At 38.2% G+C, this 13722-nt stretch overlaps 1 protein-coding gene and 1 pseudogene across 1 annotated transcript; both read right to left on the bottom strand.

Moving 5' to 3' along the window:
* Positions 1-670: 670 nt before the first annotated feature.
* Positions 671-1352, bottom strand: LOC117038701 (serine/threonine/tyrosine-interacting protein-like; annotated as a pseudogene).
* Positions 1353-12516: 11164 nt separating this feature from the next.
* On the bottom strand, positions 12517-13497 carry LOC117011772 (vacuolar protein sorting-associated protein 29). Its single transcript, XM_033087455.1, has one exon. It carries the CDS (start codon positions 13437-13439, stop codon positions 12891-12893), a length of 549 nt encoding a protein of 182 aa, XP_032943346.1. The 5' UTR covers positions 13440-13497; the 3' UTR covers positions 12517-12890.
* Positions 13498-13722: the final 225 nt, after the last annotated feature.

Genomic DNA, 13722 nt, shown 5'->3' with positions numbered 1-13722 from the left:
CATCCTCGCCAACATTTGTTTGATTTATTGATGGCCATTGTGATGGGCGTGAGGTGGTATTTCATTGTGGCTTTTATTTGCATTTTTCTGATGATTAGGGATGTTGAGCATCTTTTCATATGTCTACTGGCCATGTGTATGTCCTCTTGGAGAAATGTTTATTCAGGTCCTCTACCCATTTTTTTTATTTGTATTGTTTGTTGGGTGTTGAGTTGTATTAATTTTTTATAAATTTTGGATATTAACACTTTATCCGATGTATCATTAGAAAATATCTTCTCTCATTCAGTAGGATGTCTTTTTGTTTTGTTTATGGTTGCTTTTGCTGTGGAAAAATTTTTAGTTTGATATAGTCCCATTTGTTTATTTTTTTCTTTAGTTTCCCTTCCTCAAGGAGATCTGAGGTCTGGCAATTAAGTTAGTGAACTCATCCTAGAAAAAGCACTACATACCTCATTGCTGAATATCACTATGGTCACCTTTGAAGTACTCCCCTTGGGAAGCTATGCATTGATGCCAGTGCCTAGTCTACCCTTCAAAGCAATTTTGGAACTTTTTTTCTGGAATGGCCATCAGAGCTGTCATCATATTACTGTTGATGTCCTGAATGTCATCAATATGTTTTCCTTTCAATATTTCCTTTCATATTTCCTATAATGTTGCTGTTGAGTCAGTTATTCTGTGCAGTCACCACTTACATGCTTCCAAAATCATCATCTTTTTCATGAATACTCTTCAAACTACCTGTAGTATCAGAATGAACAGATAATGACCTTTCTATCTGGAGTGGTGACATCATCTGTATTGTTACTTTTGCTGGGTAGATGGCTTCATATTCCTGAAGTTGATGGACAAATCCAGCATTAGGATTAATACAAAAATATTCTTTCTTGAACATAAGCAAATGCATCCCTGTATTTCATTCCAAATGTTTCCATAATGTATGCAATAACAAAGGCAGCACTCCTCGAGATCCCTGCATTTCCATGGACAAGAACTTTTCCTCCAATTTCTAAGCTCCCATTAATAAATTCTTTAGTCATGGGGAAAAAATGTCTTATATTTTCAACTGCAATATCCAAGACTAAATATCTAAATGATTGTTGAAAGTTTGCTTCAATAAAGTTAATAAAGTTAATAAAGTTTGCTTCAATATTTTGTCTTACGCATATTATATGGGTTATTCCATGTTTCTATAGAATAGGAAGCTTGCTTTTCATAGCAGAAGAATATGGCCCTAAAAATAAGCCAGGTAAAATTTCCTGCATCTCTCGTCTCATAGTGTAGGTCCACTCCTCAGTGTCTTCTTTGCATTGTGGGAGAGAGGGAAACTCCAGCTTCACGCCCTCCATGATCCTGGCCAGTGGGCTGGTGGGTGGGATGTAAATAGGAGTTATTTGCCAGCTTGACCCTTGGGCTGGCAGTGGTGGTGTAAGGAAGGAGGGCCGGTGGACCTGAGGGCTAACGGACAGGCAATGGGCTTACAACTAACACATACAGACCAAAGGGCTCCAGCAACTCTGGCAGCAGCGACAGTGAGGACGAAGAATGTTGGGCGGCTCATACCTGGCTGCCATGCTACTGCCACTCCCTTTCCTCTGAGTCTCTCTCCTTTGATTTTAAATGATAGCTTTGCTGAGTAGAGTAGTTTTGGTTGTTGGTCCTTGGTTTTCATCACTTTGAATATTTCCTGCCACTTTCTTTGGGCCTGCAAAGTTTCTATTGAGAAATCAGCTGATACTCTTATGGGAGCTCCCTTGTAAATAACTAGTTGTCTTTCTCTTGCTGTTCTTAAGATTCTCTCTTTGTCTTTAACCTTTTCCATTTTAAGTACAATATTTCTTGGTGTAGATCTGTTGGCGTTCATCTTCTTTGGGACTCTGTATTTCCTGGACTTGAATGTCTATTTCCTTAGTCAGGTTAGGGAAATTTTCAGTCATTATTTCTTGATTGCGTGATCTTATTCTGGTAGTCCTATGATGCAAATGTTGTTTCACTTGATGTTGCCCCAAAGGTCCTTTAAGCTATCTTCATTTTTTAAAATTCTTTTTTCTTTTTACAGTTTGCATTGGGTATTTTCTGCTACTTTGAATGTCTGATTCAGTTCTCTGCATCATCTAATCTGCTGTTGATTCCTTCTAGTGTATAATTAATTTCTGTTTTTGTATTCTTTATTTCTGACTGTTTCTTTTTTATGACTTCTATATCCTTCTTTATGCTTACTATCTCTTTGTTGAAGTTTGCACAAGTTCCTTAAGTATTCTTATAACCAGTGTTTTAAAATCTGTCTCTGGTAGGTTGTTTGCCTCCATTTCATTCTTTTTGTGGAGTTTTCTCCTGTTCTTTTATTTGGGATTTGTTTCTTTGTGTCCTCATTCTGGCTGCCTCTTTTTGTTTGCTTCTATGTATTAGGATCTTCTGTGTTTCTCCGTCCTTGCTGGGTGGCCTTATGTAGTATATGTCATGTGTAATCTAGTTGTGCATTCTCCCTGATCATCTGTGCATGTGTTCCAGGAGTGTCCCTTGTGTGTGTTGTGTATATTCTCCTATTATTTGAACCTTTTTTGCTTTTGGTGTGTCAGTGGATGGGATTGGCTCTCAGATTGAGTGGCTGTGAGGATTTGCTACACCCATGAGGTGCTGTGTGGGCGCTGACCCCTCAGAGGGTGATTCTCCCCAGCTGGTTCTTGTGCCTGTTGAGACCATCCTTTGGGTGTGCCACTTGTGGGACTAATTGGGTAGTGCTCTGGTGTGGCCTGAAGCCAGCCTCTCAGTGTGTTGTTTCTGGTGTCTCTTGAGAGGAGCTCCTGTGTAGGCCAATGTTAGGCTTGACTATGACTGGCCCATGGCTAACTGGTAGGAGCTACAAAGCTGTGTGCAGTGGGTTGCTGCTTGTGCTGGAACTTGGAGGCATGTGGGGGCAGACTCATTGTGAACTGGTGTTGGGCCTGGGGCAGCTTGGCAACAGGCCACCTGCTAGCTACCCATGTGCTCAGCCATTGAAAGAGTCTCCACAAGTGCATGGGCCGGGCTGGTTGAGCTGGTATTGAGAGTGTCCGGGGAGATGCAGCACTATATGGGTGGGGTGGGTTCCCAGGGGGTCATGGGGTGTGGTCAGTAGTTTTTACAAAGTTAATGAAGATTCAGTCCTTGTGCCAGTGCTGGGACCATGACCACTTTGCAAAATGCCAGAATTCCATGGCCAGCCACCACTTGCCTCTGGCTGCAGATCCCTGAGAGCTGCTGAAGAGAGGCTGCAGCACATGCTGTGGCTTACTGCCCACCACTGAATGCTCTCTACGCCGCTGGGCCATCTGCTACTATAAAAGCCTCCCACAGATTCTGGGGTGGGGCTGGCTGCCCAGGAGATGAGAATGCCTCTGACAATGCAACACTAGCTGGGAGGGGCAGGGACCTAGGGTGTCCCATAAACCACTAGATTTTAAAAAGAAAAATTAATTTTGTAAGTGAGGACATAAAAAAGCACCTACTGTCTTTTGTCACCATCACTGAATAAAAAGGAAGCACATTTCAGCAGAACAAATTAAGCAATATAGTCTTTGGATAAAGGACACCTTTTAAAGCTGAGTATATTTAGCTTCCTGGAAAACTACTTCCTAAAACTCTGTTTTACCTCTTGTCTCCAACAGGTATAAACCTCTTCATGGACTGGGTCTGGCTTTTGGCCAGGAGTGGACCATCACTGGAGGTATACATCTTGGGGTTGTTTGTACCCACTGAGTCCCAGAAGGGCAGTTGCCAGCGCTATTTTGTTAATCACTATACATGTGCTTAATATAATGTTCAGCACATATTAGGGACTCAATAAATATTTGTTGAATACAGGAATGAATACGATTATCTGGCTGTGACCATGGCCAACTCACAGCATTGCTGTGGCTCAGATCTGTACAATCAGACCTGTGCAATACCATCTATATGATCTATACAACTAGAAAGTCACATTGGATATCTGTCAGGTTCCCTTCCATTTAAACAAAGAAAACCAAAAAGCTAGGATTGGAAAGGAATAGTAGAGTGTTTTTGTTTCCTTTCCTTTCCTCTTTTTTTTTTTTTTTTATGGATAATTCAACTTTTGGGACCATGATGAATTTTTCAAAGGCTTGTTGCAATGTTTATCTCCTGAATGAAGTTGTTGATTCTTTTTTTCTTTTTTTGCCCCCATCCACCTGGTTTTTAAGCCATTGTTTCTCAGTCTAATTGTGGGGTGCAGCTCCCTGGCCTATGTGGGAATTGAACTGGCGGCCTTTGGCATTAGAAGCACAGTGCTCCAACTGCCTGAGACACCAGGCTGCCCAAGATGTTGATTCTTTAATAGGTAAATCCTGCGTCTCAGGGGCCCCAGGTGAGGCAGGGTCTCTTGCAGACTGAGCTATTAATTTAAAAACTAAGTGTTGCAGGATAGGGAACCTTGCTACAGTGTTTAATTAGAGGTCTAGATATTAACTCTAAGTAACTCTTCTCTGTTTTTTCTTTTTCTGGAGAACATTTTAAAAAAAGATCTATGTTATTACAAATTTTGTTATTATTATTATTATTATTTTAAAGTGTCCCATAGCCACTATGTGTAATTGAGTTTAAAGTCTGATAAATCTTTGATGAATAATACAGCAGTCACCCTAGCTTATACATATTTCAAAGCCAGTTAAATTCCAAGAGCTGGCAGCAGGCAGAGGTTGAATATACATTATCTTTCTCTTTCCATATTCCTACTCAATCCACTTTCTTTAGGGAAAGCTCTTTTTTGTCATAAGGAGGTGAGGAATGAAGGAGAGATGGATTTTCATTAAGAAAATAGGCTTAACATGCAATTTCTTTATCTGTCTGAACATCTGATAGAACAGGGCTTTGAAAATGATCTCAGATTGGATTGTATGTGCTTTTTGATTTTGAATGATGCTGTTATGCAAATATTTCCTCGAGTTATGGCAAATGTTTAACTGAAAAAAGAACCCTTAAAACAACATATTAATATGGATTGTTTGCTTCTTAAAACAATAACCATGGTCTGCACCCTGTGTGTTTCTTTGGGAGTATAGAGGATTCATTTTCAATTATGAAATTTCATATGAATTTAAAGGATTTTTTTCTATTAAAATTTTATTGCACTGTTTCTAGCTCAAAAATGGCTAGAACATAATGATACTAGAACATAATTATTTGGCATTATAAAAATTAACTAGACATTATGATATCTTCAGCCTGTTATTTCAAATGGCTGTGTTGTTTATTGAGACACTGACAAATAGAGAGTATTTTTAAAATGTGATCTGTCATTTGCAGTGCTATTTCTTTAAAATTGAGTGTGGCTTCCTGTCTGCTAAGAATGCACAGGCTGTGTCGTGTGTATCCCTACTTCTAAGAGAAGTCTGGTTCTACCCTCTGTTGCCCTTTCTTTGCTTGGTGCTAAACTACTCTTGGACGCATATTTCCAGAGGTGGAATATGAACCTAACCTCTGGTGATGTCACCATAGACCTTGATCTGTGAGAGCGTTTGTGAGTGGAAAGAAGTTAGGAAATCACCATTGGTCTTCCCTTTCTCTCCGCTCAGCTCACCTCTGTACTCACCCCCTTCCCTCTGTTCTTAGAGGTTTGTAAGATGTTTTGTGAAATGGTGTGTGAAGACTGGGGTGTTTATTGTTGTGAGAGGGGATGTTGTTCGTAACAGAGGAACTCTTTGTTTCATTTCCCAAAGTTGGTGTCACTATTTGCTATCTATGTAGGCTCAAATAACTTACTTAACTGTTCTTAGCCTCAGTTTTATTATCTGTAAAATGAAAATAAACTTACATACTGCATAGGATGAAGATTGGTGAGATATTGTATATAAAGCACCTGCCATAGTGCTGGGCATGTAGTTTCTTTCTCACATGTCTGCTTATTTCTGCAATCTGGTATCCTAACTAGAAACAGAATCACTGTTCTAAGAAATGTATTTATTCTGAAGAAAGTGATTAGCTGGCTCTTTGGGGTCCTGCCACTGAGAGGACCTGAGGACCAGTGGCGCTGCATGCCAAAATAAAGATGGCCCAGCAGGAGGATGGAGCTTCTAAAATGTCCATGTCCACAATGGGATTTATAGATGATGTAACACAGAATTGTACACCTGAAATCTATGTAATTTTACTAACAATTGTCACCCCAATAAATTAAAAAAAAATGTCCATGTCTAGGTCACTCTATTTTCACTTATAGACTGCTTAAGCAATCTGGGGCTTGTAGAAACCTAGATTTCCATATTCAATCCACCCTGAAACAGCAGGAAAATCCTGCATTAGTTTTTCCTTGCTGCTGTGAGGTGAGACACAGTGTTGAGTGTGAATAGACCGAGGAAAATTAGAGTAGGAAAATGCTGTTCTTATCCTTGTATAGGCACAGGTAGGCTGCTGGCATCCCAGCCCTGCCACCTGCTCTGCCACCCCCTGCCTTCTCCTCACTCTCCACTGTGTGTTCTTGCTGAGCCATAGAAAACATCCTGAAAAAGCTAAAGCAGGTAGGTAAGAGAAACCACTTTTTTAATTTAAAAGGATAAAAAACCTAACTAGCTTCAGGTCAACTTTTAAGGATGTGAAATAATTTGAAAGCTTTTTGAAATTTCTTTTGGTATTTTATGAAAAAAATGATTAAAAGGCAAAATTTTCTTCACAAATGTCCACTTAGATATAGTATTTATGTTTATTTTTAAACCGACACTGGCCATTACTGCACAGAAGAAAATAGCATGGCATTCAGCCCACATCTTCAAACCCACATCCAATGTTTGTGTAGCTCTGGCTGAAAATGGAACTCTAGATATTTCTTGATTGTTCAATGATTTGAGTCACCAGGAGTTTTAATAGACTGGGTGGCTTAATGAGGGAAAATAGCTATTTGGTCTTCGTGGTGTGCTGGGTGTTATCTTCTAAGATAGTTAGACAACAGTGTATTTTTGCATGTAATAAACAACAATAATAACTACCAGTTTCAATGGCAAATATAATAGCTAGTTAGCCAGGCGGCATTCGACAACTTAGAAATGCTGCAGTGTTGACTTGCTGGTCGTCATGGCTGCCACTAGCAAATATGGTGAAAGTGAGGAATAAAAGTAAAAGGGAAAAAATACAATAGGCACAGTCTATTTTGACATTGTCCTGCACCAGTTCTTGTTTTGTTTATTTCTTATTCCCTTTTTGGACGTAACTGATAGAAAAATGCTTAATGCTAATAGCAGTTAACATTTATCTAGTGTCAGCTCTAGCCTAGGTACTTTCTCACTGGATCATTTCATTTAATCCTTATAGAAACTTAATGAAGTAAGCGATTATCTCCCCATTTTACCAATGTGAACATTGAGGTTAGGAAGACCAAGTAGCCTTCCAAAGATTATATAGCCAGTAAGTGATGGACATGGGATAGAAGCAAGAAAATCTGAATCCAAAGTCTGTGCTGTGAGCCACCACACTACAACCTGATGATTCAGCTTCTCTTCATTGGTGCCTGCTGGTCAGTTTCACAGGGAGGGGCCAGAGGTTGGGGTGGGAGGTGTCTGTGTAGTGATAGGCACTCACTTGTTTTTTTGGTATGTATGTATTGAACATCTTCTCTGTACTTGGCACTGTGGGTTCTACTGTTGGGGTAGTCAAACTTTCAGACTGCTTCTTCCAGACTCTCAGTGTCTTTGGAACAGTTGAACATTCTAGATACTTATATGCAAGTGCTTGTAACTTAGTACTTTAATGGAGTGTTCAGGTGGCCAAGGAAAGTACTGGAGAACAGACTTGGTATTCAGGGTGGCCAAGTCTTTGAGAAGCATGCCTGGCAGCTGGCGATGAGAAATGGTCTGGATGATTTGGCAGAGCACGAGAACAGAAGCGGTGGGTACAGGTGATAGAAATACACTGAAACCATGAAGACAGTGGGTGGCATCTGGGAGGGCAGAGCAGCCAAAAGCTGAGCATAGCTTTGGCCTGAGATTCTGGGACTAGACTTTAGTTCCTAGGAAGCCTCAAAAAAGCAGGAGAGCACAAGTGATAGAGGAATTGAGCATTATTCCAGCATCAAGCTTTAGCCTGTGGATTTCCAGATTTCCTTTGAATAGTAAAAGAATTGGCCAAGAATTAGCTTGAGTTTAGTGATGAGGACTACTAAGTGGTTAGGTGTGGAAATGATAGCTTCAGAGACAGGTTTGTCATTATCTTGGGAATTGAGACACAAATGGCTTTGTCCAAATAAGCATTTCGGTTGGGCAAAATCCACCAGGTGGTGAGGTTAAATGTTAAAAATGAAAATGTCACAAAAGAAAAAATCCAAAGTCTTGTGTTTTTTTTTTGTTGTTTTTTTTTGTTTTTTTTAAAGGAATAGCTATGTCCTGGCAGGGACTGGAAGATAATTAAGTACTATGTGTGTAGGAGGATGTAAGGAACTGGGAAAGCTATTAGGAAGCTTTTCCTTAAATGATAGCCTCCAAACCATTTGAAAGTGAGAATAACAACAATAATTCTGATTTAATAATCATTACCTCTTACAAGTATATTTAATGAATGCAGAAAATTCTATTATTTTAAGAGTTTTAAAATGATTTCAACTGATTTGGCTGTTGTATATTTTATTTTATGGCCTAGGGCAAATGACTATGCAAGAGCCGTGGAGATAGCTGTGAAAAGGAAGTCCATGGCTGTAAATTGATGGTGGCTACTAAAGCTCTTTTGGCTCACCATTAGTTTATATCTTCAAGTACTTTCTCCTCCTGCCTGGAGGCCTGAAGGGGGTTGCTCCCTTAGCTTGTTGTCCAGAATCTTTTCCGGAGAGATCCTAGATCAAACGTTTCTATTGTGGAGAAGACTCCATCGATAGTATTTTTTGCTTGTTCTTTATTTTATTTCATTTTTTTTCCCCAAGGAGATGGCCACACACAGAGAGAACCATGCTTATAATTTGTAGAGGAACATTGCCACCTGGCTGAAAGATTACATTTTGAAAGCTCAATAAGTGAGTTTTATTTCCAACTTTGCTTGTGCCTCACTTTCTCTAAAATGCCTTTTCTACATCTGTAAAATGGAACAATTAATCTCCGCCGGCATCACAGTAGTGTTATGAAAAGAAGTTACCAACTGCTTGCAGTATACTTTGAGCTTCTTTTTGAGAAGTAGAAAATATTACCATTATGTGAAAATGATAAAGCTTAGTAAATGACTGTACATTTTTATGTCACTAGAACATGATAAATGGAAATGAAATCAACAAACTTAAATTATATGTTGACATAGGTTCTCTATGTCAACATAGAGATAATAAAGTAGTCTCCCAAAAAGAAATTTCAAAAATCAAGAACAAAATAAAAATACATTTATGTACAGAATTTAAAAATTCTTAAAACTTCTTGGTGCCAACTAAATCTTTAGTCCAGCATTTTCCAAACCATGCTGATAATTTTTCCCCCATTTATTTATTTATTTATTTTATTAGTTTCAGGTGTACAAAACAATGCAATAGTTAGACATTTCACCCCTCAAAAAGTGATAACTCCCCTCCCCCAATCTATTGCCCCTCTGACATCGTATATATCTATTACTATTCCATTGACTCTATTCCCTACGCTATACTCCATATCCTGTGACTATATATATTAAATATTAGTTGACATACAATACTATTCAGCTTCAGCTTCAGGTGTACAGTGCAGTGGTCAAGCATCTACACGGTCCATGAAGTGGTCTCCCTAATTAGACATGTTCCCATCTGACACCCTACAAAATCTTTATAATGTTATTGATTACATTCACCAAACTGTTTTTCATATCCCCGTGGCAATATTGTAGTTACCAATTTATGCTGTCTAATCCCTCCCCTTTCTTCCTCATCCCTACCTCCTTCCCTTCTAGCAACCATCAGTTTTTCCTTTCTATCTCTGAGACTATTTCTGTTTTCTTTGCTCATTTCTTTAGATCTTAAGATTCCACATATAAGTGAGATCATATAGTCATAGATCATATAGAGATCATATAGATCATAGATCATATAGATTCCACATATAAGTGAGATCATTTGTCTTTCTCCGACTGACTAATTTCACTTAGCATAATGTTCTGTAGGTCCATCCATATCATTGCAAATGGTAAGATTTCATTCTTCTTTAGAGCTGAGTAATACTCCACTGTATAAATGCGCCACAATTTCTTAATCCAGTCATCTACTGATGGGCATTTTGATTGTTTCCAAGTTTTGGCTATTGTAAACAGCACTGCAATAAACATAGGGGTGCATATATTTTTTTGAATTAGCGTCTTGGATTTCTCTGGATAGATGCCTAAGAGTGAAATTACTGGGTTATAAGGTAATTCCATTTCCAGTTTTTTGAGATACCTCCATAGTGATTTACATAGTGGCTGCACCAATCTGCAATCCCACCAACAGTGCACCAGGGTTCCCTTTTCTCCACATCCTCACCAGCACTTGTTGTTTGTTGATTTATTAATGACAGGCATTCTGACTGGAGTGAGATGGTATCTCTTTGTGATTTTTATTTGCATTTCTCTAATGATTAGTGAAGTTGAACATTTTTTCATACGTCTGTTGGCCATCTGAATGTCCTCTTTAGAGAAATGTTGCTTTATGTCCTCTGCCCATTTTTTAATTGGGTTCTTGTTTTTTTGGTGTTGAGCTGAATGAGTGTTTTATAAATTTGGGATATTAACTCCTTATCAGATGCATCATTGACAATTATCTCTTCCCATTATGTAGGCTACCTTTTTGTTTTTGATGGTTTCCTTTGCTGCGAAAAAACTTTTCAGTTTGATGTAATCCCATATATTTATTTTTTCTTTTACTTCCCTTACCCAAGGGGATATATCAGTAAAAATATTACTCAGAGTAATATCTGCAAATTTACTCCCTATATTTTCTTCTAGGAGTTTAATGGTTTTGGGTCTTACATTTAAATCTTTAAAACATTTTGGATTTGTTCTCGTATATGGCGTAAGGAGGTGGTCCAGTTTCATTTTTTTGCATGTCAGTCCAGTTTTCCCAGCACCATGTATTTAACAGATTATCTTTACTCCAATGTAAATTTCTAGGACCCATCAAATCCAAGTCAAGTCATTGTCTTTCAATCTAGTTGTGAAGGGCGCAGCTCAGCTCCAAGTCCAGTCACTGTTTTCAATCTAGTTGCGGGGGACACAGCCCACCATCCCATGTGGGAAATGAACCGGCAACCTTGTTAAGAGCTCGTGCTCTAACCAACTGAGCCATCCGGCCACCCATAATTTGTTATTTTTATTGTTTATTATGATACATTTCATGAGAAATTAAAAGGTATTCAATGAAAAATATGTTCAGTGATCAAATACATTTAAGATATGCTAGATTAAACAACTAGGTTAAATGGTAGGTTATGCAGCTTTCTTTCTGTGCTTCTGCAAAAGAGGGAAATGGTTTGTCACATTTCTAAACCACTTTGACCCAGGAATGCACTTTGAAAAAAGTTATTATGGGCCAGAAACAAATTTAAATAAGCTCATGTTTAAAATGACCGCTTAGTATTTGGTTGCTTGAGTATCCTTGGTAATTAGTAATACTGAGATAAGTTATTTTGCTACTTTTGTATACACTTGACCCTTGAACAACATGTTTGAATGGCACAGGTCCACTTATAAGCACATTCTATTCAACAAATACACTCACCCTTCTTGTCCTCTGGTTTTGCTTCCTGCAGATTTAACCAACCATAGACAGAAAACAGTATTTTCTGGTTCAGAATGAGAAAATAAGAGGTGTGATAAAAATATACAGTAAATATTTAAATAAAAAAATGTATCAGAGTTAAAGACACATTGCTATTAATTCCCCTCAAAATACTTCCCCCCTGCTTTGAACATGCTTATCCCATCATTCTTTTTTTTTTAAATTAAAGTTTATTGGGGTGACAATTGTTAATTGTTAGTAAAGTTACATAGATTTCAGGTGTACAATTGTGTATTACATTATCTATATCTCACATTGTGTTCACCTCCCAGAGTCAGTTCTCTTTCCATCACAATATATTAGACCCTGTTTACCCTCTTCTAGTAACCCTTACCCTCTGGTAACCTCTGAACTATTGTCTGTGTCTATGAATTTTTGTTTCTTCATTTGTTTGTCTTGTTCTCTTGTTGTTTTCAGTTTTATATACCATATCAGTGAAATCATATGGTTCTTGACTTTTTCTGTCTGACTTAATTTCGCTTAGCATTATAATCTCAAGATCCATCCATGTTGTCACAAATGTACTTATTTAATCTTGTCTTACTGCCAAATAGTATTCCATTGTGTATATATATATACTACTTCTTTATCCATTCATCTATCGAAGGACATTTTGGTTGTTTCCATGTCTTGGCCACTGTAAATAAAGCTGCAATGAACATTGGAGCACACGTCTTTGTGGATAAATGTTTTCAGATTTTTTGGGTAGATACCCAGGAGAGGGATTGCTGGGTCATATGATAATTCTATTCTTAATTTTTTTTTTTTTTTTTTTTAAATGAAAGGCAACTGTTTATTACTGGAGAAAATGTATACAAGAAAGTCCAGATTCTTTCTCCTCATGCACTACTTTTGTAATAAAGTTCCAAATATCAACTTTGAAGATATTTACAAGGATAAATTTTTCTTAACATGTGACCATTTAGTGTGCAGTGGACATTTTTTCATAGAAATCATATACTTAAACTCAAAATAAATTCTTATAGTTTACAAGAAGCTTAGACCATTGTATTAACAGAAGATGATATATTTTACTGCAAAATATTATAAAAGTGATACAATTTTGTGGCTCTTAAATGTTTAATTACTTGATTTGAACAGAGGAATTAAAAAACAAAAAACCAACAGAAAAATCAAGACAGGCCTCGCTTTAAGATTTTTTGTATTCGATTCGTTCTACTTTCACGTCATCTCCAATTAGCTGATACACATAAGTGACAACTGTAGAAGCCTGGATATCCATCAATACAAATGAAGGAATAATATTTGTTTCCAAGGCATTATATGCTCCAGTGGCAGAACCTGGGTTAATGTAGAATTTATTTTCATGCTCAAATGCTTCAAACTTGTGTGTGTGTCCCGAGATAAGAATGTCCACATCAAACTGCCTCTGCAACAGGGCTAAGCTGGCCATATCTCCCCATGGAATAACTTGATGTCCATGGATCAAACCAATTTTGAATTGCCCAACAGTCACAACTTTCTGTTCTGGATAATTCAGATTCTCATCGAAGTCTCCTCTCACAATGTGAACATCACCAGCCAGAGTCTTGAGATAGTCATAACTCTCTTTGGTGCAAAGATTTCCAGTGCAGAGAATGTGCTGAATCTTTCCCGGCACCAGCAGTTTTTTGAATTTAGCTGGCAAACTGTTGCACCGGTGTGGGATGTGCAGGTCTCCTAATACCAACACCAACATCCTGTCACTGGGTTCCGCTCAGTCACCACAGCCGCCGCCACCGCCCTCTTCCTCAGACTCTTCCTATTCTTAATTTTTTGAGGAACCTCCACAGTGCCTTCCGTAGTGGCTGCACCAATCTTCATTCCCACCAACAGTGTATGAGGGTTCCTTTTTCTCCACAGCCTCTCCAACACTTGTTACTATTTGTCTTGTTGATGATAGCCATTCTGACTGGGGTGAGGTGATATCTCATTGTGGTTTTTATTTGCATTTCTCTGATGATTAGTGATGTTGAGCATTT

This window comes from Rhinolophus ferrumequinum, chromosome 19 (genome assembly GCF_004115265.2).
Source record: "Rhinolophus ferrumequinum isolate MPI-CBG mRhiFer1 chromosome 19, mRhiFer1_v1.p, whole genome shotgun sequence".
NCBI classification, from domain to species: Eukaryota; Metazoa; Chordata; class Mammalia; order Chiroptera; family Rhinolophidae; genus Rhinolophus; species Rhinolophus ferrumequinum.
The sequence above is the reverse complement of the archived record's forward strand: the minus strand, read 5'-3'. Positions and strand labels throughout refer to the sequence as shown.